Source organism: Nannospalax galili, unplaced genomic scaffold (genome assembly GCF_000622305.1).
Source record: "Nannospalax galili isolate Female #2095 unplaced genomic scaffold, S.galili_v1.0 scaffold772, whole genome shotgun sequence".
In the NCBI taxonomy this organism is placed as follows: Eukaryota; Metazoa; Chordata; class Mammalia; order Rodentia; family Spalacidae; genus Nannospalax; species Nannospalax galili.
Window position 1 is genome coordinate 805,742 of NW_008332097.1, and position 26,082 is coordinate 831,823.

Here is a 26,082-nt window from a genome sequence, read left to right on the forward strand (position 1 = left end):
TATATATATAATGTAACTTTCAGAGGCACCCAGTTACACACCTAGAGGATTATATGTATCTGTAACAAATGTGACTTGAATTTGGTCAAATTAATTTTTTCACTGTGAGTATTCAATTCTGTATGACACAACAAATGTATCTACGTAGATCCTCAGTAACATGACCCATTATGGAAAACTTCTTTATCTCAGTGCTAGGAAAAGAATGTCAGTGATTGTTCGCACTCCATCTGGGAAGTTACGGCTTTACTGCAAAGGAGCTGTAAGTTTTTATTTTTGTCTTTTACAGTTCTGATTTATGATGGTTTATGATATACATGTTAAGCATGCTGCTATGGAAATATAACACAGATGTTTAACATGAAGTTGCTGACATCCACTTTTTCTGGTGTTTTATATTAATAGCATTCAGCCTCTTCTGGTGAAATGTGAAATTCCTTCTGGGTAAATTTGGTGCACTGAAAAAGTTTGGCATAGGTTACTTTCTTAATTCAATTTTTAATGCATAATATTTGAGGTTTATTTTATATAAACTATGTTAACATATGACTAAATACAGAAATTTTTAGATTGTATTAGAATGTAATGATACAGTACAATTTTAATATACTTGTTTAAGGACTGAGGAAATGGGGGCAGAATTGGCTCACAATTATTGCTGTAATTTCTTGTTTGGTGATGGCCATTTGTCTTGTTTTACTTACAACAGAAATTTCTGATTATTGGTTGGCTTCAGGATATTGGTAGATTATAGTGGCATAAATATTATTATGCATTCTAATTGAATTTTCCTAGTTAAAATATGTTTATACTCAGGAAAATGAGAAACCTACCAACCAGGGCCCTTTTCTTACTGTTGTTAAAATCCTCTTGAGTTGCCCTTTCCTGGTAAGGACTTTGTACATTCCCCAGCTGGGAATTTTACTACTTTAAATAGAATCAATAACTTTGCTCTATTCCTTGGAAACTAGGAAACTAAAGTTATGAAGGCCAAACCCTTTATTTAAATTTCTGTTCATAATGATGAATGCCTTGGTTTTAAAACACTGCGACGTTATTTGAATGCCATTGGTTTTAGAGCACTTTGGTAGAATTATTTCATGTCTCTTGAGTTAGTTATACAGTTCCTTTGTTTTTGTGTGCCCATTAATTCAAACACCTCACATATATTCACTGTGAACATTTTATCACCAGACTTCGAACCGGATTTTAGAGATATGAAGATAAGACCTAAGTCGTGTCAGGAGCTAGGACTAGCCAAAGAAATACAAATAAAGATTAGGATGCAATGCAAAGTGCATGGTACAGATCTTCCACGTTCCTATGGTATCATACACAGTAAGAGAATAAAAAGAAACTTTAAATCAAATAGCTGAATATAGGGCAGGCAGAAAGGTGGGTAGGACTTGCATTTGGGTAAAGATGGTCATTTTGGTTGGATTGGGTTGAGTTTGTGCCCCAACCCTAATCCCTGTGCTCAACAACTATACTTTTTTCTTGATCATTCTGTTGAGATTTCAAAAGATGGTTCAAGGCTGAAAACAGATGCACACAGAGCTTCCAGTTGGACCTTACCAACTCTTTCAAAAGTTGCTAGGAAGGATGGAGATAGACACAGACAAGACTGGGGAGAAAGATTTAGGACTTAGTAATTGCCTGTTCACAGGTGCGGAGGGAAAGGGTTATCTAGGGTCACTTCTGCTTGACTTAGTGAGTGAGCCAATAGCACTTAGCAAGATAGAGAGTTGGGAGCTACACAGGGGTCATCAGGTACAGAAGCCTGGGTTTCATGGGGAAAGAAATCTGGGTGGAATGGGCTAGAGAAATGGCTCAATAGTTAAGAGCACTTGCTGCTCTTCCAGGGAACCTGCTCAGTTCCTGGCACCCACATTTGGCAGTTCACAACTGTCTGTAACTCCAGCTCCAGGGGAACTGACACCTTCTTCTGGCCTTTCTGGGTAGCTGCGCGTGCACGCACACACACACACACAAACAAATAAATAAATAAATAAATAAATAAATAAATAAATAAATAAGGCTTTTTTAAAAGAAATCTAGCTGGACGTGGTGGTACACACCTTTAATCCCAGCATTCAAGAGACAGGAGACTGGGCATCTCTGTGAGATTGAGGCCAGCCTTGTCATAGCAAATTCCAGACCAAACTGGGGCTACATAATGAAACTCCATGTCCAGAGTCATGGCAATGATAAATCTAGACTCACAAGGAAGGCATATATATTGAGCCCAGTAGAAATATCAAATCAGCGTGGTTCATTGAACTAAAGCCTTGAGCTGGGTGGGTAAGTAGGAGTCACAGACTCTAGATTCAAAATCAAGGAGTGTCTAGAGTTTGGATTCTGTGGGACCATGGAAGCAGGTAATACTGAATGTAATCTCGGGTGCAGGCAGCCTCCATACCCCAAAACCAAGGCCAAGTGGTGAGCTTCCTGATCATGCGAAGAAAGCTCATGCCAGCCTCTGCATGAGATCCTAAAACATGCGGTTTGCATGCAGGCCAAGAGAGCAGAGCAAAGCTCAGAGGTCCATGAGGAAATCTCAGTCCAGAGGAGACAGTGAGCAACATTACCTGTAGAAACCTGAACTCACCTCAGAGGTGATCATTTGTGTAGGCCACTCTGACAAGGCATGTTTGGGATCTCAATATGATAAAGAAATTGGAACTATTTTAGCAAAAATAAATTGGGAAGGGGACTTAGTATACATGCAAGATGAATTAGAAATCTTAAATTTTTTTTAAGAATAAGATGTAAATTCAATACAGTTGAGTTGAGAATAAAGTTAGAAGACAGCACTGAAAATTCCACATAAAATACAGCATAAAGAGATAGTGACTATGTAGGTTTGTATGATTTATTTTTTCCTATTTTTTTAAGATTTTCTATGATAAATATTTTGCTTTGTTTTTAAATAAAAATAGGATGCATATACAGTATATACTATATTTGTAAAAGTAGCCAACTTGAGTAAAGTTATACAAACAAAAATTTATACCAAAACACAAGAACGCTACTCTAAAACTTCTATACAAGAGAAAAAAATAGAAACTTGACTAATACACTTAAATGCTTTGGGAACCTTAAAGTGACTGAAAATTCAAAGTAGGTATCTTTTAAAATCCTGTACCATATACAAAACAAACCACATAGGAAATTAGTTATTCTTAGCAATTCACTACATCAGAGGCAAAGTTTAGTTAATTCTGAATGGTACCTAATGTAGAAAATATTTGTGTATATAAGTATGACAGGGACTGATGATTTGGCTCAGTAGTTAGGGCACTTGCTGCCAAGCTTACCACTTGAGTTCAGTTTCCCAGGACCCACATGGTAGAAACACAGAACTCACTCCCAACAAGTTATCCTCTGATCTCCACATGATCACCTTGATGCATGCCCATTCACATATCCACATACACACAAACAAATAATTAAATGAATAGATACAAGTGTCTCATGCCTTTGACACAATCGAAGCCAAGAGGACCCAAGTTCCATGCAGCAGGTTAGTTGTATAACCTGCTGATAGAGAATCTGATTTATTGATGGTAATTGGCTAATTTACCATGTCAAAATCAAGCAAAACTATCTAAGCATGTTGGCCTGTGCCTAGCACCCCAGCACTTGGGGCAACTGCGGCAAAGAAAATCACTATGAATTCCAGAACAGTCTGAACTAAGGTGTAAGACCCTGTCTCAAAAAAAAAAAAAAGTCAAAACTGTAGAATAGCAAACCAAGATGTACACACCATGTACGTCCTAAGAACAAAAAACGGGAAGGGATTTTATGAAGATAAATCTGTGCAAGCTTTTGTAAAGAAATTTCACTGCTACTTGGAACAGCTTGGAGAAGCTGGCAAATGTCCATATGTAAAGTTAGTCTGAAAAGTCATGGCTGACTGTTCATTTGACAGTTATTAAGTAAAATTAGTCTTAAAGCCCTGGTGTGTTGCAGCAAACTGATTCTAGGAATCAGTCTCCTGGAGCAAGCATCTGGGACCTACGTGTTTTCCCCTGCCATTCCATCTCAGTGGGATATGATACTTCATTTTGAAAAATTATTTTCACAACAGTGCACTAATACAGAAAATTTCAGCATAAACTGCAGTAAATAATTATGGAAGACCTCTTTTCTTTAGACTACTGCCAAATCCTGATGTTTGCATATTATGACACAGTCTTCATCTGGCAACATCAAATTGTGGTAATCTAAATAAATGATATTTCAAGATGATTGAGGACCGCATCAATTATTTTATCTTTAAAATATGTGTGTATGCGTGTGTGCATGCGTGCGTGCGTGTGTGTGCGTGTGTGTGTGTGTGTGTATGTGTGTGTGTGTGTGTTTGGGGAAGGGCTGGGGAGGTAGCTCAACAGGTAAACTACTTGCCATGTAAGCCTGAGGACCTCAGTTCCATCCTCAGAACCCACATTAAAAAACACAAGAATGACAGCACAAACTTGTAATCCCAGCTTTGGGGAGGCAGAGACAGGAGGATCCCTGGGGCCTGCTAGACAGCCATGTTGCCAAACTGGCAAGCCCCAGGACCCAGTGAGAGACCCTGCCACACTAAAACAGGTGCACAGCTCCTGAAGAAAGACACCAGAGGTTGATCTCTGGCCTCCACACAGACATGTATACACATGCACACATACCTGCACACATGTACACACACACACACACACACACACACACACACACAAATATGTTTTTTAATACAGAGCCAATTTTGAACTTCATTCAGTCTAAAAAAACAAATAGGAGCCACGGGTGGTAGCACATGCCTGTAATCACAGCATTTCGGAGGTAGAAACAGGACAATCAGAGTTCAGGGTCATCCTCAGCTGCATAGTGAGTTCAAAACCTGCCTGAGCTACATGAGACCCTGCCTCAAAAAAACAAAGTAAAAGACAAGAAGAAAAATCCCACCACCTTTAAAATGAACATACAACAGTGATGAATTATTAATCATGAGTTTAACTTTCCTCAAAGCCCTAAGCTCTTACACAGTGACCATAATTTGGCTGTACTGTACCATCCTCAAGAGCTCACTGTGATATTCTACTTTTTCTTTGCTAAGGGTCAGGATATATGATAACTAAATCCCCTGAGGGTTTGCCGTAAGTTCTAAGTCTGACCTGAAGTTGTATATATCTTCTAGTATCTGTGGAGGAACCTCTTTCACTCCTAAAAAAAAAAAAAAAAAAAAAAAAAATGTGCCTGGCACTTGATAATGTAGCCCTCTAAATAAAGTGTGTCTGTCTAGGTATTTTTCATGTGCAAGCCTGACCAGCCATGTGTGACTGTCATTTGAAACCATGTTTACTGCAGAAGGTACATTTTCTCCCTTGCTTTTTCTCAATACCACAAAGAAGAAAGAAACTTACTTGATCCTATTCTAAGCACCAGTTTCTTCCACTAGTATGTTTAGACATGGCAGAATTTAACCTCCTTCTTTTTTTTACTTTTTTCAGAGTTTTCTCCGTTAGAAAAATGGCCTCTGTTAACTTTATGGAAATTTTTATTAACCTCTGTAAAAAAAGAGTTCATAAGTTATAATTTTCCTTCCCAGGAAGTAACCATAAGGGGAAACTATCATTGCCTTTTCTTGTTTCCTTTCCCATTCCACCACTGAAAAATGAAAAGAGATTCATAATTGGGGCTTGGGCTATTCCATCTGCTATGAGGTCACTTGTTCTGTTTCTCTCAGGGGTCCTAAATCAGACTCCATTAGTTGGCTTCCAAATCTCAGCCCTGAGACTAGAGACCCCAAAGTGGGTACTGCCACTGAGACAGTAATTGCAGATAAATGATTTATTTTTTTCCTGGTCTAATAAAAAGTTGTGAATACTAAAGTTCTTAAAAACATTAATCCAAAGCCACTGAATAACTAAGGGAACAGTGGCGATTTATAATGGAGCAAGAAGTAGAGAAACATAAATGGTGCATAAAGTTAAAGCCAAAAATGACCCAGAAATTTTACAGATCGGGCCAACTGAGTCTTAAAGCCAAAGTGGTGTAGCCAGAAGCAACCTGTCTAAGGCAGCTCCAGGTTGTCAGATGTGTTTCATGCCGTCCCCACCAGGGCATTTTATAGTCCTGTGTCGCCTCAGGTTGGTTCCTTTGTGAGTTCAGGCCCCCTAAAAGTATTCTCATCCCTGGAAGGTTCTCTGGTTGGACAAACTTTGGGTGCATACGGGATTCTTGAGACTCCACCACACTGGGGGTACGGGACAGGGCAGGATCTTTGTCAGTCTAGCATTTCCCAGTCTTTTCTGAGTTCCAAACACATTGCAGAATTCTACAAAACCTTCAGGTATTAGAGCTCTTGCAGTATTTTACACAGCCAAGGGTGTCAGAACTCCTGATCCTCCTGCCTCCACATCCCAGATGCTAAGACTACAAATGTGTGCCACCAAGCCCAGTACCTTCTCTGTTCTTTCCACCAATTCCAGATTACCTCTGATACCCACTACAATGCAAACATTATATGTAAATAGTTCTATTATACTGCTTTGGGAATTATCACAAGAAAAAGTGTGTGTGTTCTGCACAGACACAACCCTTACAGGCCTAACTACATTTTCTCTCTGTAGCTTGATTGAATCAATGGATAAAAAGCCAACAGGCTCAGCTGTTTTTCTTCCTGCCTTTAGGAAATTATTGTTACTTATAGACAGAATTATTTTGTGCTTTAAAATACTTAAATGTTTCAATACAGATTTGGTACTGATAATGTTGCCAACCTTAATTTTTTGTAAAAGCCCCAATGCTTAATTAAGTATATCATACCTTCTGCTTATTTATCAGGACACAGTCATTTATGAACGACTTGCAGAGACTTCAAAGTACAAAGAAATTACCCTCAAACATTTAGAGCAGTTTGCTACAGAAGGTAAGCATTGTGTGGACATAAAACTTGACTGAGATACAAAGAAATCATGTACTTTTGATATTTCCTGCAGGGTCATTTACAATTTTACTTTGAGATTACTAAAGTGAAACATTCATTGTTGTTGATAGCTTAGATATTCCTATACACTATTCCCACACAGGGTGTTTTTAGTTTTCTATTAAAATGCTGAGAGTTGGCTCCCATTTGAGGTAGTAGAACTTGTAAATCTCAGTTATTAGAATGGATATCATTTAAAGTGGAAATAGTTTACCTCGTGTCTCATGGAATTAGTTAAGAAAAAAATAAAAGAACTGAGTTATTCTAATCTGAACCATAAAAAAGAAATAAATACCTATATGACTATTAAAATGCTATAATATCATAACTTAACACTTTTATTGAGTCCTACCACATACCAGGCTCTGTATGAGGCCACAGAATCCCTGGTAAACACACTTGGTCTTGTATTTGTCCTCCTGAAATGTGTGATGTGTGCGGCAAGCAGTGCAGGGTCTCAAGAGATGTTGTGGCTTAGATGTGGAGGGACGTGAGAGTGGCTAAGCATTAGGTTCAGTGACTAGGAGAGTGTGCAGAGTTTTATCTCTACATGGGGTATCAGTAGTCACCGCATGCCTAAATCTTCCATTTCAATTTTCACTCCCGTTTAGTCTGGAACATTTGCCAAATGGCACCAAGCCTGGCCCCTGATCAAGTCCTTGTTCCTTTATAATCCAGGCTGAGAAAAAAAGGGAATGTTTTTAAAGACCTCAGACTCCACCCCCCACACCCCCAAAAAGAGAAAAGTATGCTCTGGAAAACAAGAACACAAAGAGTCTCTTTTCCAAGTTGGAGACTTGTGTGTCCCTCAGCTGGGTGTGGCAGGTTCCACCTGCCCAGTATACAGGCCATGCAGGCTGGGTTTGGTTAAGTTTATAGTGAAGAGGGGGAGGTCTGGATGCCTGGATACCTCCACTCAGATGACAACATTTGAGACTCCTGGCTCCTCCATTTTGAATTGACTTGGTCCCAGCTCCACCCCATGCTTTCCGGCCCCAGTGAAGGACACTTATACTCCATTGCTATCCCCAAATACGTTTTCCAGCCAAGTTTCAAAAAGAGAAAAACATGCCATAGTATAGCCCCAGAGATTTAAGTTCTACCACTTAATCCAGTAGTCAGTAGCCCTGCTCCTTTGTCAGAGTCCTCTGGACGCTTCACGTTCTGTGTTCATTGCTTCTTGCTTTTGACCTGTTCCACAGAACCAGGTTTTACTGGACTTGAGATCACAAGGCCTCGTGTTTGGTCTTAGTCAACAGAAGTAAAGACCTGGAATGGGTGTTGTCTTCTTGCAAGCTAGATGGCCGATCCTTGCATGACTGACATGGGCTTTGCCTGCCCGTCTCCCAATCCAGCTACCTTTTTCTAGCTGTGAAGCAAGTTTTGAAATTGACAGGCATTGAGACCTGGGGTTGCATCACCTCACACATCAGCCTTGACTGCTTTCCCAGGGTGTGTCTCTCAACTATACTTTGTCTTTTTTTACTACAGATTTACAGAGGTAAAGAACATTAATTCATACAGCTACATGTTCCGGTAAGAGGAATGTGGCTCTCCCATAGATCCTACCGGAGTCTCTCTCTTCCCTCCTTACAATACTATAGACTAGAACATCACTTTCCTGATGCAGCCACTGTGCTCATGATAGTTACAGTATGAAGAGCTTCGGTCTAATACAGGAGAGCCACAAGAAAATCTATGAAACATTGTCATCACACTGTAGGAGTATTTGGGGATTTTTGCCTGGAGTGGGAGTGACAGGACTAAGCAATGACTTGAAGAGTGGAGTCTTAAAGTAGATGCAGGGCAGACAGTGGAAGTGTATTGGGGAAAGGAAGGTGAAATGGAGAAAGAGTGGCCAACACGAGGGAAGACCCTGGTAGGTCATCAGACAAGGACTGTAGAGTGTGGTTGTGGGAGCTGTACTCTGGGTTTGGACTTCACCCTGGGGAACAACTGGAAGATTCTAGGAGAACAGCTTGATAAGATGAGCTTTTAGAAAAGTCACCATAGGTGTGAAGGATGGATTAAAGGGGCTGGGAATTGGAAGCAAGCCATGAAAGTTAAAATCAGGGAGAATGTCTGTAGACATTTTATACTGATGTTTTGTCAGAGTTGAACTGGATATCAGTGAATTGTTGGAATCCAATGAGACTTTTCTTTTTTTCATATTTTAAATATTTTATTGTTTTTGTTTTATGTGTATGAGTGTATTGCCTACCTGTGTGTAAGTGCACCCATGCTGTGCAATTCCCCTAGAAGTCAGAAGAAGGTATCGAATCCCCTGGAACTGGAGTTACAATTGTTAGCCGCCATGTAGGTGCTGGGAAATGAACCTGGGTCCTCTGTAAGAGCAGCCAGTGCTCTTAACTGCTGAGCCATCTCTCCAGACCCCCAGCAAGACTTTTCAAAATGGCTTGTTAAATAATGAAAATGTCAGACTATGGACTAAATCTTTTGTTTGGGGTGTGCTGCCTTTTGCAGGGCTGAGAACTTTGTGTTTTGCTGTGGCAGAGATTTCTGAGAGTGACTTCCAGGAGTGGCGTGCTGTTTATGACCGTGCATCCACGTCTGTGCAGAACAGGCTGCTCAAGCTGGAGGAGAGCTATGAGCTCATCGAAAAGGTGCGTGGTAGAGTAAGGAAAAGTGGGTTTCTCTGTGTGCCAAGGAACCATTAGTATCAGAAGCAAGGTACTTTAGCATAGGATTTACTCTTGATTCTCAAGATCTAAGCCTTAATAAGTACTAATATGATCTAAAATTTTGCTGCAAGGACCCCAGGATTAGGCATTACTGTATACAGGTCTTTGCCCTTTCCAGTTCTGCATCATGGTTTGACCACTCTAGCAATCCCTCTGCCGCTGTATTCCATTGCTTTCACACCACTGTGGACCTGGGGCATGCACATACACACACACATGCACATTCACACACAGGCACATACACACAGGTGTGCATTTAGAATTAACAAGTTTGTATGATGTTAAGTGATACAGATTTGTGAATTTATAATGAACACTAAATAATTCACCAATAAAAAGTCAGTGCTCAGACCTGCATCTGTTGTGTTGTGCTCACATACCCTGTTCCTTATCATCTGTCGGAACTGTCAGTGTCTTCATTTTACAGTTAAAGAAACCAAATCTATTCAGCTTGAAGGTGATGGATACTCTGTGGTTGGAGCTGTATCACTAGTAAGAACCTTTGCATCCTTAATTAACGATACCAAATATTTTGTTAGTACTTTCTGTATGCCAAGTAGTATTATTGGTGGCCCTTTCATCTATTAACATACTTAATCCTCTGAGGTACTAAATATCCCTACTTAAAAATGAAGAAATCAAGGCAACAGAGAGGTCAAGTCATTTGACCAAGATCAAAGAGCTCATGAAAGGATCAGCCAGACTTCTGCCCTATGCTCTAAGATATTCCACACAGTAGCCTCTACACAGTAGCCTCCAGTTGCCTGATTCCCTCAGCTGTCTTAGTTTGTGTGCAGCAAGGAATCAAGTGAGCCTTTGACCTGCAGTTTACCTGATCTTGCCTATAGGTGGGTAAAGGCTGACACTCTTTCCTTGTGTTATCAAACTAAGTACTTCCTGTGTTGGAAGGCAACACATACCACAGACATCCTGGGACTAGATCCCCTCCACTCACCCTCATTCCACAGCACTCCCCACATCCTCCCCTTTATATAGCACTATGGAATACCTTGTTCTAGCTGCAGGTGGTTTTTCTGACACGTGGAGTTGCCACATGTAATTCCAGATAGTGTTCTGTTGTCTTCTTTGAACACTGTGATCACTTTAAGGATGATGGCTTGTTAATTGCATTATATTGCATTATGTATCCCTTAAATTTATATATAAGAAAATATCTAGATGCTCTATATAATACAGAGAGATGTAAATGTGTAAATTTATGTCTACACATTCCCCTCTTATATTTGAACTTAACTTTAATTCTGTGGGAGTCCAGACCCTCCCACTCCTGCACCCCAATCTTAAAGGTATACACACCAGCCAGAGGCTTGTTATACATTGGTTTATGAATGCCTAGCTCTCTTTTGTGCCACTTCCTAAGATATTTATACATGACCTTTCCTTTGAATATCCTGTGGTAAAATAAAACAATCTAAAATCAAGGCTGTAATCTCCTTTACTCTCTCCAACCAGTCACATGTCTAAAAGGACTCAACTGTGATTAAATTTTAATCTTTCATTTTTCTTAGTACTGAAAAAAAAAGTAATTCTTCCATTTAGAAATATCTTCTTTTTGTCTACTTTTCTACACAGCATGAATCTAACGTAGCCTTTCCCCTGTGCTATTGATGTAAATTAGCAGAGTGTCACTAAAAATAAGTTTGATAATGGAGTCTAAGCAGATTGGTTTCTACTTGAAGCAAGTATAGAAAATTCTGGATATACTTTTAATATACCCCCAAAATCTTGCTCTTATAAATTATAAATTCAACTTTCTAACTTGAGACTTTTTTTTTTCTTATTTATTATCTATAATTAAAAACTACCCACTTTCAACCAAAATACCTGTTCAACCTTTTTCCAGCAGAGGGCGATCATGAGTTAACATTGAAATTTTTGTTTCCTGGGGAAATCCTTTAAAAGCTTTTTTTGTATATATATTTAATACACAAATACAGAAACCTCCATATGGCTGCCTCTTAAAGGAATGAAAAAATGAATTCAGAGATAACTAATCTTTAGGTTTTACTTTGTGATAAGTATGTTTCTAAATCTAAGACCCAGAAAGGTGAAGAGATGGGGCCAGCCCATTCCAAAAGAGGGCAGCTTTCTGTACCCTTTGCTATTCCTGCAAGTGGGTTCCCCTTTCCTCATTCCTTTCATCAACGTTCACTAAATGGTACTAGATCACAGGGCTGCACAAGCCAGTGAGAAGACTCCCTAGGCCTCTGGGTAACACCATGGTCCACACAGATTCCTAAAGTCTGAAGGAAGTGTTCAGAGAGATGGTAACATTTGAAATGACTCTCAAAAGATTTTTTGCCAGCTCAAGGAGAACAGTAATCTTTGGTGGGTTGAGGGAGTTGGACAAAAACAGCACAGGGGTCTGTGTGCCTGAGCTACTTTTCTGAAAAGAGCCTCTGCCAGCCCTGGTCTTTTGAGGACTGAAGGATTTTAATATGTCTGAGCCAGACCCCAGAGCCAGATCACTTTGCTGTTGGTCTGCACTTCCTCCTCTTAAAATCAGCTGGGATTGGCATTCAGAAGCTGTGGTTACCATCCTTGCAACCAGCCTAGTGAGATAGTTTCAACAAGAGAGACCACCAGTTCTGCAAGTGTGTTACCCTGGCTTTAAATTTAGCTGTCAGGGCCTCAGAGTTCATCCAACTCGGCCTCTTTGGCTGAGCATGTTGGTTGTGCAATCTATTCTTTATGCATGTGGAGTCTGTTTGCATGTAGACCACAATATTGACTGAGCATGGAAGACAGTAGATTTTTAAGCTGTGAGAGTAATATTTACTTTTCTTCCTTTTTTTTTTTTTTTTAAGAGCAGAGTCCATTTTTCAAATAAGACTTTGCCTAAATCGTAAGACACACAATTGATAAAAGCCAAGCTGCTCTGGTTAGACTGAAGGCTAGATGGAAGGCCCTGTGGCCCTCTCCTCCACCTCCACCTTGCCTCATGGTGGTCCACGAGGGGCTTCTCAGGACTCTGGTCTCAACTGAGCACAGTGTGAAAACTGTATCATGTTCTAGCTGTATATGGATTATTGTAGAAAATGTGTTTCTCAACAGATCAGGATATCATTGTCATGCAAACTGTTTCTGACCATATTTGAATTAATGATTCAAGATGTAGTGGACACAATAATCATGTTACAATGAAAACATTCTAAATTTGAAGGGTTTGTAGAGCTTCCCCTGAAAACAGTGTTTTTAATATCTGGCAAAGCATGTAGAAATTTTACAGCATAATTAAATTTGTAGTTGTATACTTTGATTTCTCTTATCCCTCCAGTATCTGTTCAAACCAGTAACTCAGTTTTTAAATTTTAGTTAAGGCCTCCCTCCTTGGGGGCCATAACTCCTATATAAAACTAAAAGGCATGCATCCAAATAGGCCCAATCCAAGAGAATACTCACAGTCATTCTTTGTCCTGCTTGGGCTGTTTTTCTTCCAGAGCCTCTGGGTCCTAGAGCGCGCTGGCTTTGCCCTCCAGCCACACGCCACACAACAGGGAAGAGAACAGGGGACATTTGAAAAAGTCCCCAAATACTTTTTTCTCTTTTGATAGTGATTGTTAGAGGACAACATTTGGGGTTTTAGCATCTATCTATAAAATACAGTCATCGTGACCATTAAAAAGTAGTTGGGTTCAAAAATCCACATTCATGTCATAAGCTCTTCAGAATAATGAAAAAAATCCCCAATTCCCTCAAGTTGTCCTCTGGCTTGCACACGCATTCTGCATGGCATGCTTGTGACTCCCTCCCTTCACAAAATAAAATTGAAAACACAAAAATAAATAAATAATAAATAAATAAGTAAAATTCAAAAAAAAAAAAAATCTTTACGCTGGGAGTTGTTTCAAGCCCTAGTTACTTATACTTGTTACTAACTATAAGGCAGAAGGTGACATTTATTACTGGGAAAGGCCAAGTTGTCTAGGAATAAGGAAGTTCAGAGAGTTAAGACACAATGGGACCGTTGGAGTCCTGTCAGCTAGCCCGCTGTCTTGACCCACTTTGCGGAGGAGGGCTGCGGCATAGCTGTGGCTGCTGGGGACGGTAGCACCCCTCTTCTCTCTTTGTCACAGCCTGAGAGAATTTACAGTTGTCTCATTCTTCAGACGACAAATTTGCCCTGGTTTGTCTTCCTTAACCTCATTCTTTTGAAGGACAGTTGCTATATTTGGACTCAACATTTCACCTATGAAAGCACTTAAAACATACTCTCCATTTAAAACAAAATCAGATAATTTTTCAAATAAACTTAAGTTGAAGACCCACTTATTTGTATATGCTCAGAAAATATTGTGACAATAATTATAAGGTTTTAAAGTTTCCTTAGCAGTTGTCTCTGTGGAGTGTCTCACCTTACCGTACTGTCAGTTTAATTTTATTTTAACATTTCTAAGACACATAATTTAATTTGCTACATATTTATGAATTCCTTTGAAATTAATAGTACACAGGGCTCTGGTCTTAGCTTCATAGAATTAAATCATTGGTTGAAATATGTGTGTCTTCATAGTGAATACAATTGATTTGAATGTTTTAACTATTGCCTGAACAGAAAAAAAATACAATTATATCTCTAGCACCAGACAGATTACTTACTCATAGCATTTATGTTTATGAAATCAAGTCCTTCATCTTAAGCATTACAGAAAACAGTGTGAGATGTGGTATCTGTCTATACTGAGCACTAACAGAAATAGACTTCCTTGGTGGCAAAAGTTTTTCTCTTTTTTTTTTATGTGAAGGTTGAGAAATACATTTTTTCAAAACTGAAGACTTACTCAATATTTTTTTATCTGTCAAAGTTTTTCAAAGCAGATTGCAGGTCAGAGGATCATTTCAGAGCTGGACAGTAAAACAGAATGCTGTGGCTCTGCTCTGGTCATACAACAGTGTTTCATTTTCCATGCATCTTGTAATTTGTGATTAATGTAAATCCTCCACTAGATGGAAGCTTCATGAAAAGAGGGATCATAATTATCATATTCATCACTGTGTCTCCAGTGCTTGACGGTCTGACCTGTGTTAATCAGTAAATATTTGATGAATAAGTGAATTATTCAATTAAATAAATTATTCAGAAGCCGGTGCTTAGTAAGTGCTTTCCTAATGAAAGCCTTGCCCCTGGTGCTAATATAGTGCATGCTGTCCAAGCATTGAAGTCCTGGGTATCAAATGTGATGTCACAAAGGATTCATTTAGGGATATGTTAGAAAAGGAGCTGTTAATTTTTATATAATGAGTTTTTTAAAAGTATAGGCCCATCCATTTTTTTAAAAATGGTCTTCCAGGTTATGTAAATGTGAAGAGAAGATACCTAGAAAAATTCAATGACAGATTTCTGAGCTCTGATAAATGGCCAACTCTGTTCTAGGGTCTGAGGCAAAGCAGCAGGAAAGGATTGAAAAGCCTCTGCTTTCCTTTTAGTGACGGGAGATGGACAGTACAGTAACAAACAAAAGGTGTAATTCTAGGTAGAGGTTAGTTAGTACCCTGGGCACTGAGATAAGATGTTAAGATAGGACAGTGAAGTCATGACCTTTTATTTTTCACATTATATCTTTTCTCTTCCCCCCATCCAAAAAAATTGACATTTGGGGGATGATTATAGATTGCCTTGATGGTATAATCTAGATCAATCATCGTGTTCCATGTGATTGAGCCCAACAGCGTTGTGTACCCTTTGCAGCATGTGGCGAGAAATTGCTTAGCGGATTCCTAGAGAAACACTGAACTTAATAGAAAACAGGACTTTTCTTGAACATTTAGGGCTGCCAACTTCACAGAAACTTCTTTATTAAACTTCACAGAAAGTTCTTTATTACAATGGAATGCTTTCTTCAGATAAAACTACCACATCTATTCTTAGTAGCTGCAAATATCACTTTCATTTGTACTAAAAACTAGATGAACTTTTGCTTGTACTAGCAACTTTGTGGTTTAGAATTCCAGTAGTTTTACTCTTTGTGTAAGAACATTTGCAGCTTGTCAGTTCATCTGCTGGTAAAACTTGCCACTTTCTGAGCATTTACTCAGTTCTGTGTCTACTGTTTACCCTGATATTTTTTTCTCAGTGTCAGGGATCAAACCCAGAGAATCACACATGCCAGGCAGGCACTATACCTCAACTTCCCACTGCCCTGACTGTTGAGTTTGGGAACGCTTAAAGTAGGTATACAAGATGAGCAGGAAACTGTTTGGGCTTCCACTTCTGTTTATCTCATCATTTTTGCATTTTCTAATGCATATAACTTTTAATATTAATAAGTGTTATTTGGGGCTGTGTCCTATAGGTCAAAAAAAATCCTAAAGAATTTTTCTTAATATACAACCAAAAAAATTTGGGAATGATCAATTTAATTTCATCCCCAGAAGAACCCTATTAAAACAGTAACTTTAAGGTTCCTATTGTGGAAGTAGATTCTCAAGTAACTTAAGTTACTTGTTACAGGACATATTCCATGTTAGCTGGACAAGCAAGAATTGAAATCTAAGTTTTGCTCTTATTTCCAATCTCATGTCAAGAGTCTATATGTTAGGTTGCCAACTTGGCCTATAAGAAAGCAAGAATATGTGCAAAATATTGGAAACTTAAAAAACCAAATATAATCAAATGTGTAGTCACATAATCATGGTGTTTGGGTTAGGGGTGGATATCAAATTATTTGGGACCCCTCCACTTAGTAAGGCAGCCTCTACTCTCTGTGATGTACTCTAAAAGTAAATGCACATATGACTTCCATGACTTCCCTTCAGCGTTTGATCTTAGAGGACTGGAGATTTCCTATTATTTCTAATCACATCACGTGCACCTCCTTTCTGACATGATAGGTCCTGTCTTCTAAGCACTCTCTGGTAGACTTTCCACGCTGGGTAGTGCTGTCTTCTGACTCAGATAAGATGAATGTGTTGTTTTTGCAAGTTCCACCCAGTCGCTTCTCAAAGCCTGATTCTTTTCATCTGGGTGTGCAAAGTTATGGCCTTATTTGCTAAGTCCTTGGCTCTATGAGTTCAAATGTGATTACTGTGGTTCAAAAAGCACCAAGTTCAAAACCTTTTTCTTGGAACTGGAAGAATTAACCAGTTGCATGATATCTCCAGAAGAAGCCACTAAGCCATTCCAGTGGTTTGCTGTCCTTGGTTTTTGTACTGGAGCCCAGCTTGAACTGAAGAGAAAAGAGGTAGGAGTTCTTTTGTGCATGATGCTGCATCGTGGTGCTCTAGAAGACACTGAGAGGAAAAGGCCTGGAAGTCAGTACTGCAGAATGCTTGGGAGTGGAGAGCCTGGCTGTCTTGAGACCCAGCTTGTAGTACGCACCCAGCTTCCAGGATCACTGACATGCGAAGCTGAAGAACCGTTGCCTCCTAACTCTCTCCCAGTCACCAACCTTCCTAACCCATCCCAGGCTGGCTGTTGGTGAACTTCCTACAGTGCAAGCCTGATCCTGTGTTTCCCTTTCTGGAAATTCTTCACTAGATTCCCCTTTGGCTTTAAAATCGGCATTATTCACAGACCCTTCCGCTCCCCTCCTGCTGGCTTCCAGCCTCCTCGCCACTGTGCCCCACTGCATTTATTGTTCTCTACAGACTAAATGGCAGCTTCTCAAGCCTGGTGCACTTTCTCATGCCCCTGCCTTTGCGTGTGTAATCTGTCCATGGTCATCATCTCCTACCTCTTTTCACCTCTCCCAACTGATTGCCTAAATCTTAGTTCACTGTTTAGGATTTAAGGTCATTTTAACTCATGCCAGAGAGACTTTGTTATGTTTTATTTTGTTTTTGAGCTATCTACACTAAGAAGATGCTTCTTAAATATTTATGCTTTGTACTCACTTAGAAGTACATAGTGTATGGCATACAGTACTAAAAACAGCATTTTGTGTGTATGGATGTATGTGTTCATATGGAGGCCAGAGTCAATATCACAGATCTTTCCTCACTGGCCTGGGACTTGTTGATTAGACTTGCTGGCTGGCCAGTGAGCCCTAGGGATCTGCCTGTCTCTGCCTCCCCAGCACTGGCATCACAAACACATGCCAATGTGCCCAACTTTTTTTACATGGGTTCTGGGGATCCAACTGAGGTCCTCATACTTTGCTGGGCAGGCACTACCAACTGAGCTAGTTCCTCATCACCCACAGATGGCATTTTTATACTGTGGAGCTCTGCTTCTCTCATGGTATGTAGTGTAGTTAAGAAGTTTAGGATTGCAGGGAAGGGAAAGAGACATGAAAACAGAGGGTCTAAAGCCCAAGCCAAGGAAAAAGGTCAGCCTTAGACAAGGGAATATCTTGAGTATTTGGTCAGAAAGGAATCAGATGCAGAGATGGGGCAATCTTAAGAATTCCACCTCACAGGTTGGTTGATGCCTGCCCAATGGCCAAGCCCAGACTCTGCCTGTTTTTGTAAATAAAGTTTTATTGGAGCACAGCTATGTCCACTTGTCTACATACTGTCATTGGCTATTTTTATGTTACAGTGATAGAACTGAGGAGTTGGAACAGGGAATTGGGACCCTCCAAGTCTGAAGAACTTAGCATTTTTTAGTGAGAAGCAGGTTGCCAGTCCTGCTCCAAATCAGCAGTTCTCAAAGTTAGGTCCTCAAGACAGCAGCACTGTGGCAGCCATGCTCCCAGGCTCCCATGGACCCTCATCAGTGAGAAGCTCCAGATGTGGAGCCCAGTGGTTTGTCACTGAGCCCCCAGGGGATTCTAATGCCTGCTGAGGTGAGTTGCCCTAGCTGATTACTTGGCCTTAAAGAGAGCAGGGCCACCCAAAGTTTAAGAGAAATGAAAGTTTCCATTGATACTTTTTTTTTTTTTCTTTTTGAGACAGGGTCTCACCGATAAACTGACTGTATAGCTCAGCCTCATCCCACAGTCATAGTCATGACAGTCTTCCTGCCTCAGTCTCCCGAGAGCTGAGATTACCTGCCACCCTGCCTGGCTTGCTTTGTAAATGACCAATTCCATGATATGATAGAAGGCCCTCACAGTTGTAGCCCCAGCATCTTGGTCTAAGCTTCTTGCTCTGTGTGTTTATGAATGAATGAACGATCACAAGTAGGCATGAATGTGCCTGCATAAAGGAGCTAGTCCCCAAAGGGAAAAGTGTGGAAAGAGGAAACAGGAACCCTAGCCAGAAGGGCTCTGAACTGAAGCTGAAATCCATTCCTAGGAACAAAGTGCTAAGGGCTCAGTGACAGAGACTAATGTTTAAAAACCTGATGGTTTGAATAACATCCCCTTCCCACTTGCTTCCTTCTGTATCTGTCGATTCTTATTGCTTTGTTTCTACAGCCCTAGCTCAACTGCTTCTTTTGACCTCAGATAATTTACTGGACCAGCCTGACATTTACTATTAACTCAAATAGTAAATGTCAGCTGTTCTGCAGTATGGTACCATCTCTGCTCAGGAAATACCGGTTGCTGCTTCATGTTCATCTTCATAGCCCCAGTCTTGTCACACTGAGATACAGCTTACTTTGCCTTACTAGGATATGTCCATATTTACTCCAGTGCTAAAATTTTGCATACCACTATGATATCTTTATTTGTCTTTAGAGAAATGTCTGTCAAATTCTCCATGTTGCATTCAGAAGCATAAATTGGCCTGAGTTTAATTATTAGATTTTCTTTATATTGAGGCAGAGCACAAAGATAAAAACTAAGCAGTGACCACATACTTGTTACTATGGAAATACTGCTCACCTTGAAGCTCCATTACTTAATAAAGTATGCATGTGCCAAGGGGGAAAGCACAGTTTCTGTATTCATAAAGCTTTTAATTACTTTGCATGAAACTTTTTATCTTCGTTGAGGTAGAAATCTTACATTTATATGCCTTTACAAAAAGACCACATACTTTAGAAACATCAAAAGGAAAAAAATAAGAGTATTAAGTGCTTTCCTAGGTAAATAAATACTATTTCACAATTTTTCTATGTTAACTAAATGTATATTATGTCAAAGAGTCATCAAGCTGAAACCTTAATAATTTCTGTCATGGTGACGTTTTGAAAGTAAAATTAGTGTGTAGGGTTTTTTGTTAATTCCATAAATGCCATGGGAATTTTATCATGTTTCAACACATTTTGGATATGTAATTCCCACCGTGGCCATTAGTGGCCATCTGTGTAAGGCAATACATATTTGGGATGAAATTGATTACCGCCTGAACACTTTGGTGCTATGATCAGGAAAAGCACGCAAAGTTCACATCTTTTTTTCTAATGATGGCTGTGTAGCTGAAGATATTAATTTCCAAAAGCAGAACAGCCCATCACTCAAGATCCTAATCTCACAATAAATGACACCAGGGCAAAAGGCCTGGAGTCTGCATAGCCTTCCACTGCCGTTAGTAAGCCCTGCTCTCAGGCAGCTCTCAGGAAAGGAACAGACTTCAGGCACAGTGTTTCCTTTATTCATACTCAGATTAGGTCCAGTGCAATTTTGCTGAATATTCAGAAAGGTTTTATGATACTTTTAGAAATCTCTGTTATCCTAGCCACCGACACACTCCAGGCTAACCTGCTCAGACTTTTTTCAGCATACCCGACAGGTCCTCTGTCTGTGGTTCTTTATATTTCCTTTGCTTGGTTTGAAAATGTTTCCCTTTACCTGTATAAAACCAGATGCTTTCTTCTCTCCAGTATGATTTCAGCATGATCTCTCCAGTGAAGTCATTTTATTTTTATAGGTTTGTGTGTGGTAATGTATATCTAGATACTTTCTGAGCCTATTTCTCTCCTTAAAGTTGAGCTGGGAAATACACAAATACATGCTTCGATATTTCTGGTGACTGTGTTCATACCTTGGCTCATACTAATTATCTAGTTGCCTCAGTGTTTTGTGCAGCACATTCCAATTTTTTTCTGATTTAGAAACTTTTGAGAGTTTGTTACTGAACTATATCCATGAACATTAAAAGGCCTCATCGGCCCTCTTGTCAAGTCTTTAAATTTGAACACAGCTACATTCTGATCCTCACAGGGTTATAAGCCAGAGTGATGTAACTGCAAATATCCTAAAAGTAGCAGAAGAAGCCACTGGAGTCATTGTCTCATGTTGAAATATAGCAACTGGTGTGGCTGAGTTTTACATTGAACTTCTTGATGATAATTATTCATCGGGTTATGATAGATTTCAAATCTGCTTCCTATTAAATAGAATAATACTGTCTTCTTAAAGAAGAAATTTGCCTTCCTGTTTTCTGTATTCCATACTAAGAAGTCATGCATCAAGTCTGCTTAATAGCTGTCCAGATAACTTGGAACATATTGAAAACAAAGTGGCCTAAATGGTAGCAATATTTTAGAACATGTGGATTTGGAATTTGGTCCTGTTTGTCACTTGGTGAACACCATGTGACATGCTCAGTACTCTGGAGATGCAAAGATAAACAGCATGAGGCCCTCCTTTTCAGCAAACCTGCCAGAGCCCCATGTTTAAGCACCTAATCTTAACACAGGTTAAGTATCCCTTATCTGAAATGCTTGGACCAGAAGCGTTTCAAAGTTGGGTTTTTTTTCCAAATTCAAGAATATTTTGGGAATATATTGGGAAATACTTTGGGAATGAGACCAAAATCTCAACATGAAATTCATTTTTTTCATATAGTCCTCACTCTCATAATCTGAGGGTAATTTGATGTAACTATCTATAGCTTGTTGCACCTATATTTTGACTGCCACCTGTCATATGAGGTCATGTGTAGAATTTTCTACTTCTAACATGTTGTTGCTCAAAAAGTTTCAGATTTTCGAGCATTTGATTTGAAATTTTTCGATTAAAGCTGCTTGGCTTGTAAGTTAAAATATGTAAAAGTTAGTAGAGCTGTGAACAGAGCTGAGGGGAATGCTTGTCTTAAGTAGTACAAGAAAGCTAAAAAGAACCAGTAACTTTCGAGTTTGGCTCCATGGTATGGGCCAGGTTTCACTCGGCAAGGGACTGAGGGAAGGGGTGTGGCTGTATGTACAGACATACGTATACACACAAGTATACATGAACATCTTGCATATACGTGCCTTCTTCATGTCCTTTGTGGCAGAAACTGTTGGCTGGCTAATTCAACACTCATTCTCACCCACCCTTCTTCCTTGACAGATCCATTATGGAGGCTAAGAAAGAAAAATACTTGTAGTGAGGACAGCCCTACAACCATCTGGCCAGCTGGTCCTGTTTGGAAATATGCGGAGGGCTTTTGGAAAGATTCTGCTTTCCAAATAAGAGACAATACACTTGGTATTAACTCCCTTGTCTTCAGCGTGGCTGTTTCACTTGTGCTGGGCATAGCAACTCTAAAACATGAAGAGAGACCAGGGGAACAAGTAGAAATGTGGTTGACCTTCCAGGCACTGACAAATTCAAGCTTACTTATGTGAGAAAAACCAAACCTTCACCTAAGCCATTGTTAGAGTTTTCTGTTGCAGTCAAAAGCATCTTTACCCAAAACAGGCATAAACTGCATCATACATATACATCCACAGATGCCATTTTTTCAACAGCATGGCTCACTTCATGTCCTATTGTTTAGTCTTGGTAATTCTTGAGATACTGCAAACCTTTCATCATTATTATATATTTTATGGCCATCTGTGCTCAGTGACCTTTGCTGTTGTAATTGTTTTGACTTGGCACATGTTTAACAAACGTGTGTGTTCTCATCTCTCCATCAACCAGCCATTCCCCTATCTTGCTCCCTCTGCATAGAACTTGTTCTCTGAGATACAACAACATTAAAAGTAGATCCACCCTTCTGTGGGCAAAAGGAAGAGTTGCATGTCTCTCATTTTAAATCAAAAGTTAGAAATTCCAAAGCTAAGTAAAGAAGACATGTCTAAAGCCAAAAAATGCTCAAAGGTAGTCCTCTTACATCAAATATCCAAGTTGTGACAGTAAAGGAAACTTTCTTAAAGGGAATCAAAGTCCTGTTCCAATGAACACATAAGTGATAAGAAATCAAACAACCCTATTGCTGATGTGGGGAAAGTTGTAGTGGTTTGAGTAGATCAAACCAACTGAAACATTTCAGTAAACCAAAGCCTAATTTAAAGCAATCTCTTAACCTACTTCAATTCTGTGAAGACTGAGAGACCTGAGGAAGCCACAGAAGAAGGGTTAACAGCCAACAAGATTGGTTTGAGTGCTTTAAGTGAAGAGTCTATTTCTGTACATGAAAGTTCAAGGTGAGCCAGCTGCTCTTGGCACAGAGGCTACAGCAAGATATCCAGAAAGCCTAGCTAAGAGAGTCGATGAAGGTGGCTACATTAACCAACAGATGTTCAGTGTAGACCAAACAGGCTTCTTATTGGGAAAAGAAGCCATCCAGAACATTCATAGCTAGAAAGGAGAAGTCAGTGCCTGGCTTCTAAGCTGCTGATTCTCTTATTAGAGACAAATACAGCTGGTGTTTAAGTGAACTAGTGCTCATTTGCCATTCTGAAAGTCCTTGAGCCTTTAAGGATTATACTATAATGAATCTGCTTGTGTTCTGTAAATAGAACCACAAAGCCTGGATAACATATCTGTTTATAACATGATGTGCTGAACATTTGATGTCCATTACAGAGACCTACAGCTCAGAAGAAAAAAATCGCTTTTAAAATATTATTGCTCATTGACAATGCACCTGGTCACCCAGTGGTTTTAACAGACATATAAACACAAGATTAACATTTCCACGCCTGCCAACACAACATCCATTGTACAGCCATAGATCAAGGAGCAATTTAAACTTCTAAATCTTATTATTTAAGAAATACTTTTCATAAAGGTTATAGCTGCCATCGATAGTGATCCACTGGTGGATCTGGGTAAACTGAAAGCCTCTTGGAAATGATTCAACATCCTAGATGCCATTAAGATGCCATTGTGGTTCATAAGAGGAAGGGAAAATATCAGCACATCAACTGCAGCGTGGAAAAGGTACCCCCAGTTCTCAGAGATTCAAGACTTCCATGAAGGGAGTATCTACAGATGTGACAGGCATAGCAAGCAAACTGAAGCTGTGACTGAATTGCTGCGGCTGCATGGGAAAACATCAATGGACGAGCAAAAGACGGCTTTCTTGGGGATGGGGTCTATTACAGATGAAGACACTGTGAACACTGTTGAAATAACAACAGATTTAGAACATTACAGAAACTTAGTTGGTAAGGCAGTGGCAATGTTTGAGGTCACTGAGTTCAGTTTTGAAAGAAGTTCTGCTGTTAATGAAATACTGTCAAACAGTAATGCATGCTACAGAGAAAACACTTCATGAAAGAAGAATCAGTCCATGTGACAGATTCCATTGTCTTAATTTGCACAGTCACCTCAACTTTACAAGTCAGCAGTCGTCAGCATCAACACAAGAAGCTCCACTGGCAGAAACATTATGACTTCCTGAAGGCTCAAATGACCATTAACATTTCTAGCAATAAAGTATTTTAAAATTAATATACTTGTATTGTTTTTCAGACATAATGGTATTACACACTTAGTAGACTACAAAGTAGTCTATACACATAACTTTATTCACTGTGGAAAAAATATCATGTGCTTTTCACTTTAGTGTTTTAGAACCAATCTCACAATGCCCCTCAGGTTCAGCTGTATTGATTATGTTCAGTTTTATGTGAAAGATACCGTCCTATTAAAGGGGCCTCTGATACTCTCACCTTTCACCGTGCACATCTGGAGTCATGTGGAAACACTCAAGCTGTTTTTTCTTACAGACTAAAGCTACCACGCTTTATTGTTTTCCTCCTTTTCACTTCTAATTCTATTGTGTAAATGAGTTTCCTGACACTGCATCAAAGTATAATTCAGTAGTATTAGAATATATATCCTTAATCTTTTTTTTAAACAAAATGGCTTCTTCACTATTTCTCTTAGTAGCTACCTACTCCTTTTAAACTGACTTTTTAATGCCCCTCACCTTTCAAGTTTCGTTGTTGTTGCTGTTGTTTTGGGTTTAGGGGCTTTGCTTTTGTTTTTTAAGAATCAGATCCTTGCTTTAGGGAGAGTTAGGGTTGGACAGCTTCAAAGGGCCTCACTCCCGTGCCAAAATTACTGGACTGAAGTCAGTGATTCTTAAGAAAGAAAACTCGGTGGGGTAGTTGGAATTTATGCCCAAGTCCATGAATTATCATTGTCTCTGATTTTAAAATACATGTTTCAGTGTTTGTTCTAACACAATCTAAAGTAGCTTTCCCCTTCAAATTTTCTCTATTTTTTTTTCCAGAACCTTCAGCTACTTGGAGCTACAGCCATTGAGGATAAATTACAAGATCAAGTGCCTGAAACCATAGAAACACTAATGAAAGCAGACATCAAAATATGGATCCTCACAGGGGACAAGCAAGAAACTGCCATTAACATTGGTAATTCACCTCTTTCAAGTTCTAAATCTTGATGCTTTTTAACAGGTCAATATGTTTAAATAAGATGAATTTAAGATAATGCTTTTTAAAACAAGGTCTGAGACACTGAAGATGATAAATAAAAGAGCTTGCAGCTGAATAATAGCCAATCTGATCAGGTAAGAGGAAGGACAGGGCTCTGAGAAAATCAAGAGCCAATCTTAGAGTTCCCGCCCCCTCCCACCCAGAGCAGGTGCAAGAGGCATCATTCCTTTCCCGCAGTAAACTTCTAGATTTTATAGGTGGTTATGACTTTATACATATCCTCTAATGTGTTTCATTCCAAGAGAGTTAATTTCGAAAAAGAATGACTTCTAAGAAAGCCTCTTCCTGTTCCAGGAAGGAAACCATCTCAGATCACCCCAAGGGTGAGCAAGGGGAGGAGAAATGGTAGACTAAGACACCTAAGTCTAGACACTAGGTAAACTTCTAGATTTTATAGGTGGTTATGACTTTATACATATCCTCTAATGTGTTTCATTCCAAGAGAGTTAATTTCGAAAAAGAATGACTTCTAAGAAAGCCTCTTCCTGTTCCAGGAAGGAAACCATCTCAGATCACCCCAAGGGTGAGCAAGGGGAGGAGAAATGGTAGACTAAGACACCTAAGTCTAGACACTAGAGGTGGCCCTTTGCCCCTGCCATGCAGCCAGCCGGGGTCACCCTGCACTCTGCACGTTTCCCCTTTGGCCTTCACACCTGCTGATGTAAACCTTGACACTTTGCTTGCTGCGCCTGTGCCCCAGTGTGAATTCTTCAGGAGCACAAGAACCAAGACTGCTGCTGGAGTTAGGATTGGAGGGAATGCAGGAGGCACCGCTCCTCATCCATAACAAGATAGTAAGAATTGAAAATTTTGATATTTCAATACTCTAGTAGCCCAGTGCCCCCATTAAAGTTTCAGTGGTATTAGATACGGCCAAACTAGGTCTTACGATCACACATGCGTACTCTGATCTTTGTATCCTTGCTTTTTTTTTTTTTTTT

General features: G+C 39.6%; 1 protein-coding gene across 3 annotated transcripts in view; it reads left to right on the forward strand.

Annotated features, from left to right (window-relative positions):
• The window catches only part of Atp8a1 (ATPase phospholipid transporting 8A1), a 255,642-nt gene that overhangs the window by 113,487 nt on the left and 116,073 nt on the right, over positions 1-26,082 (forward strand). For all 3 annotated transcript variants that reach the window (XM_008827209.3, XM_008827210.3, XM_008827208.3), the window contains 4 exons: positions 193-262; positions 6,829-6,913; positions 9,455-9,594; positions 24,919-25,057. In XM_008827209.3, the coding sequence (XP_008825431.1) occupies positions 193-262; positions 6,829-6,913; positions 9,455-9,594; positions 24,919-25,057 (434 nt within the window). The remainder of the gene's footprint in view (positions 1-192; positions 263-6,828; positions 6,914-9,454; positions 9,595-24,918; positions 25,058-26,082) is intronic.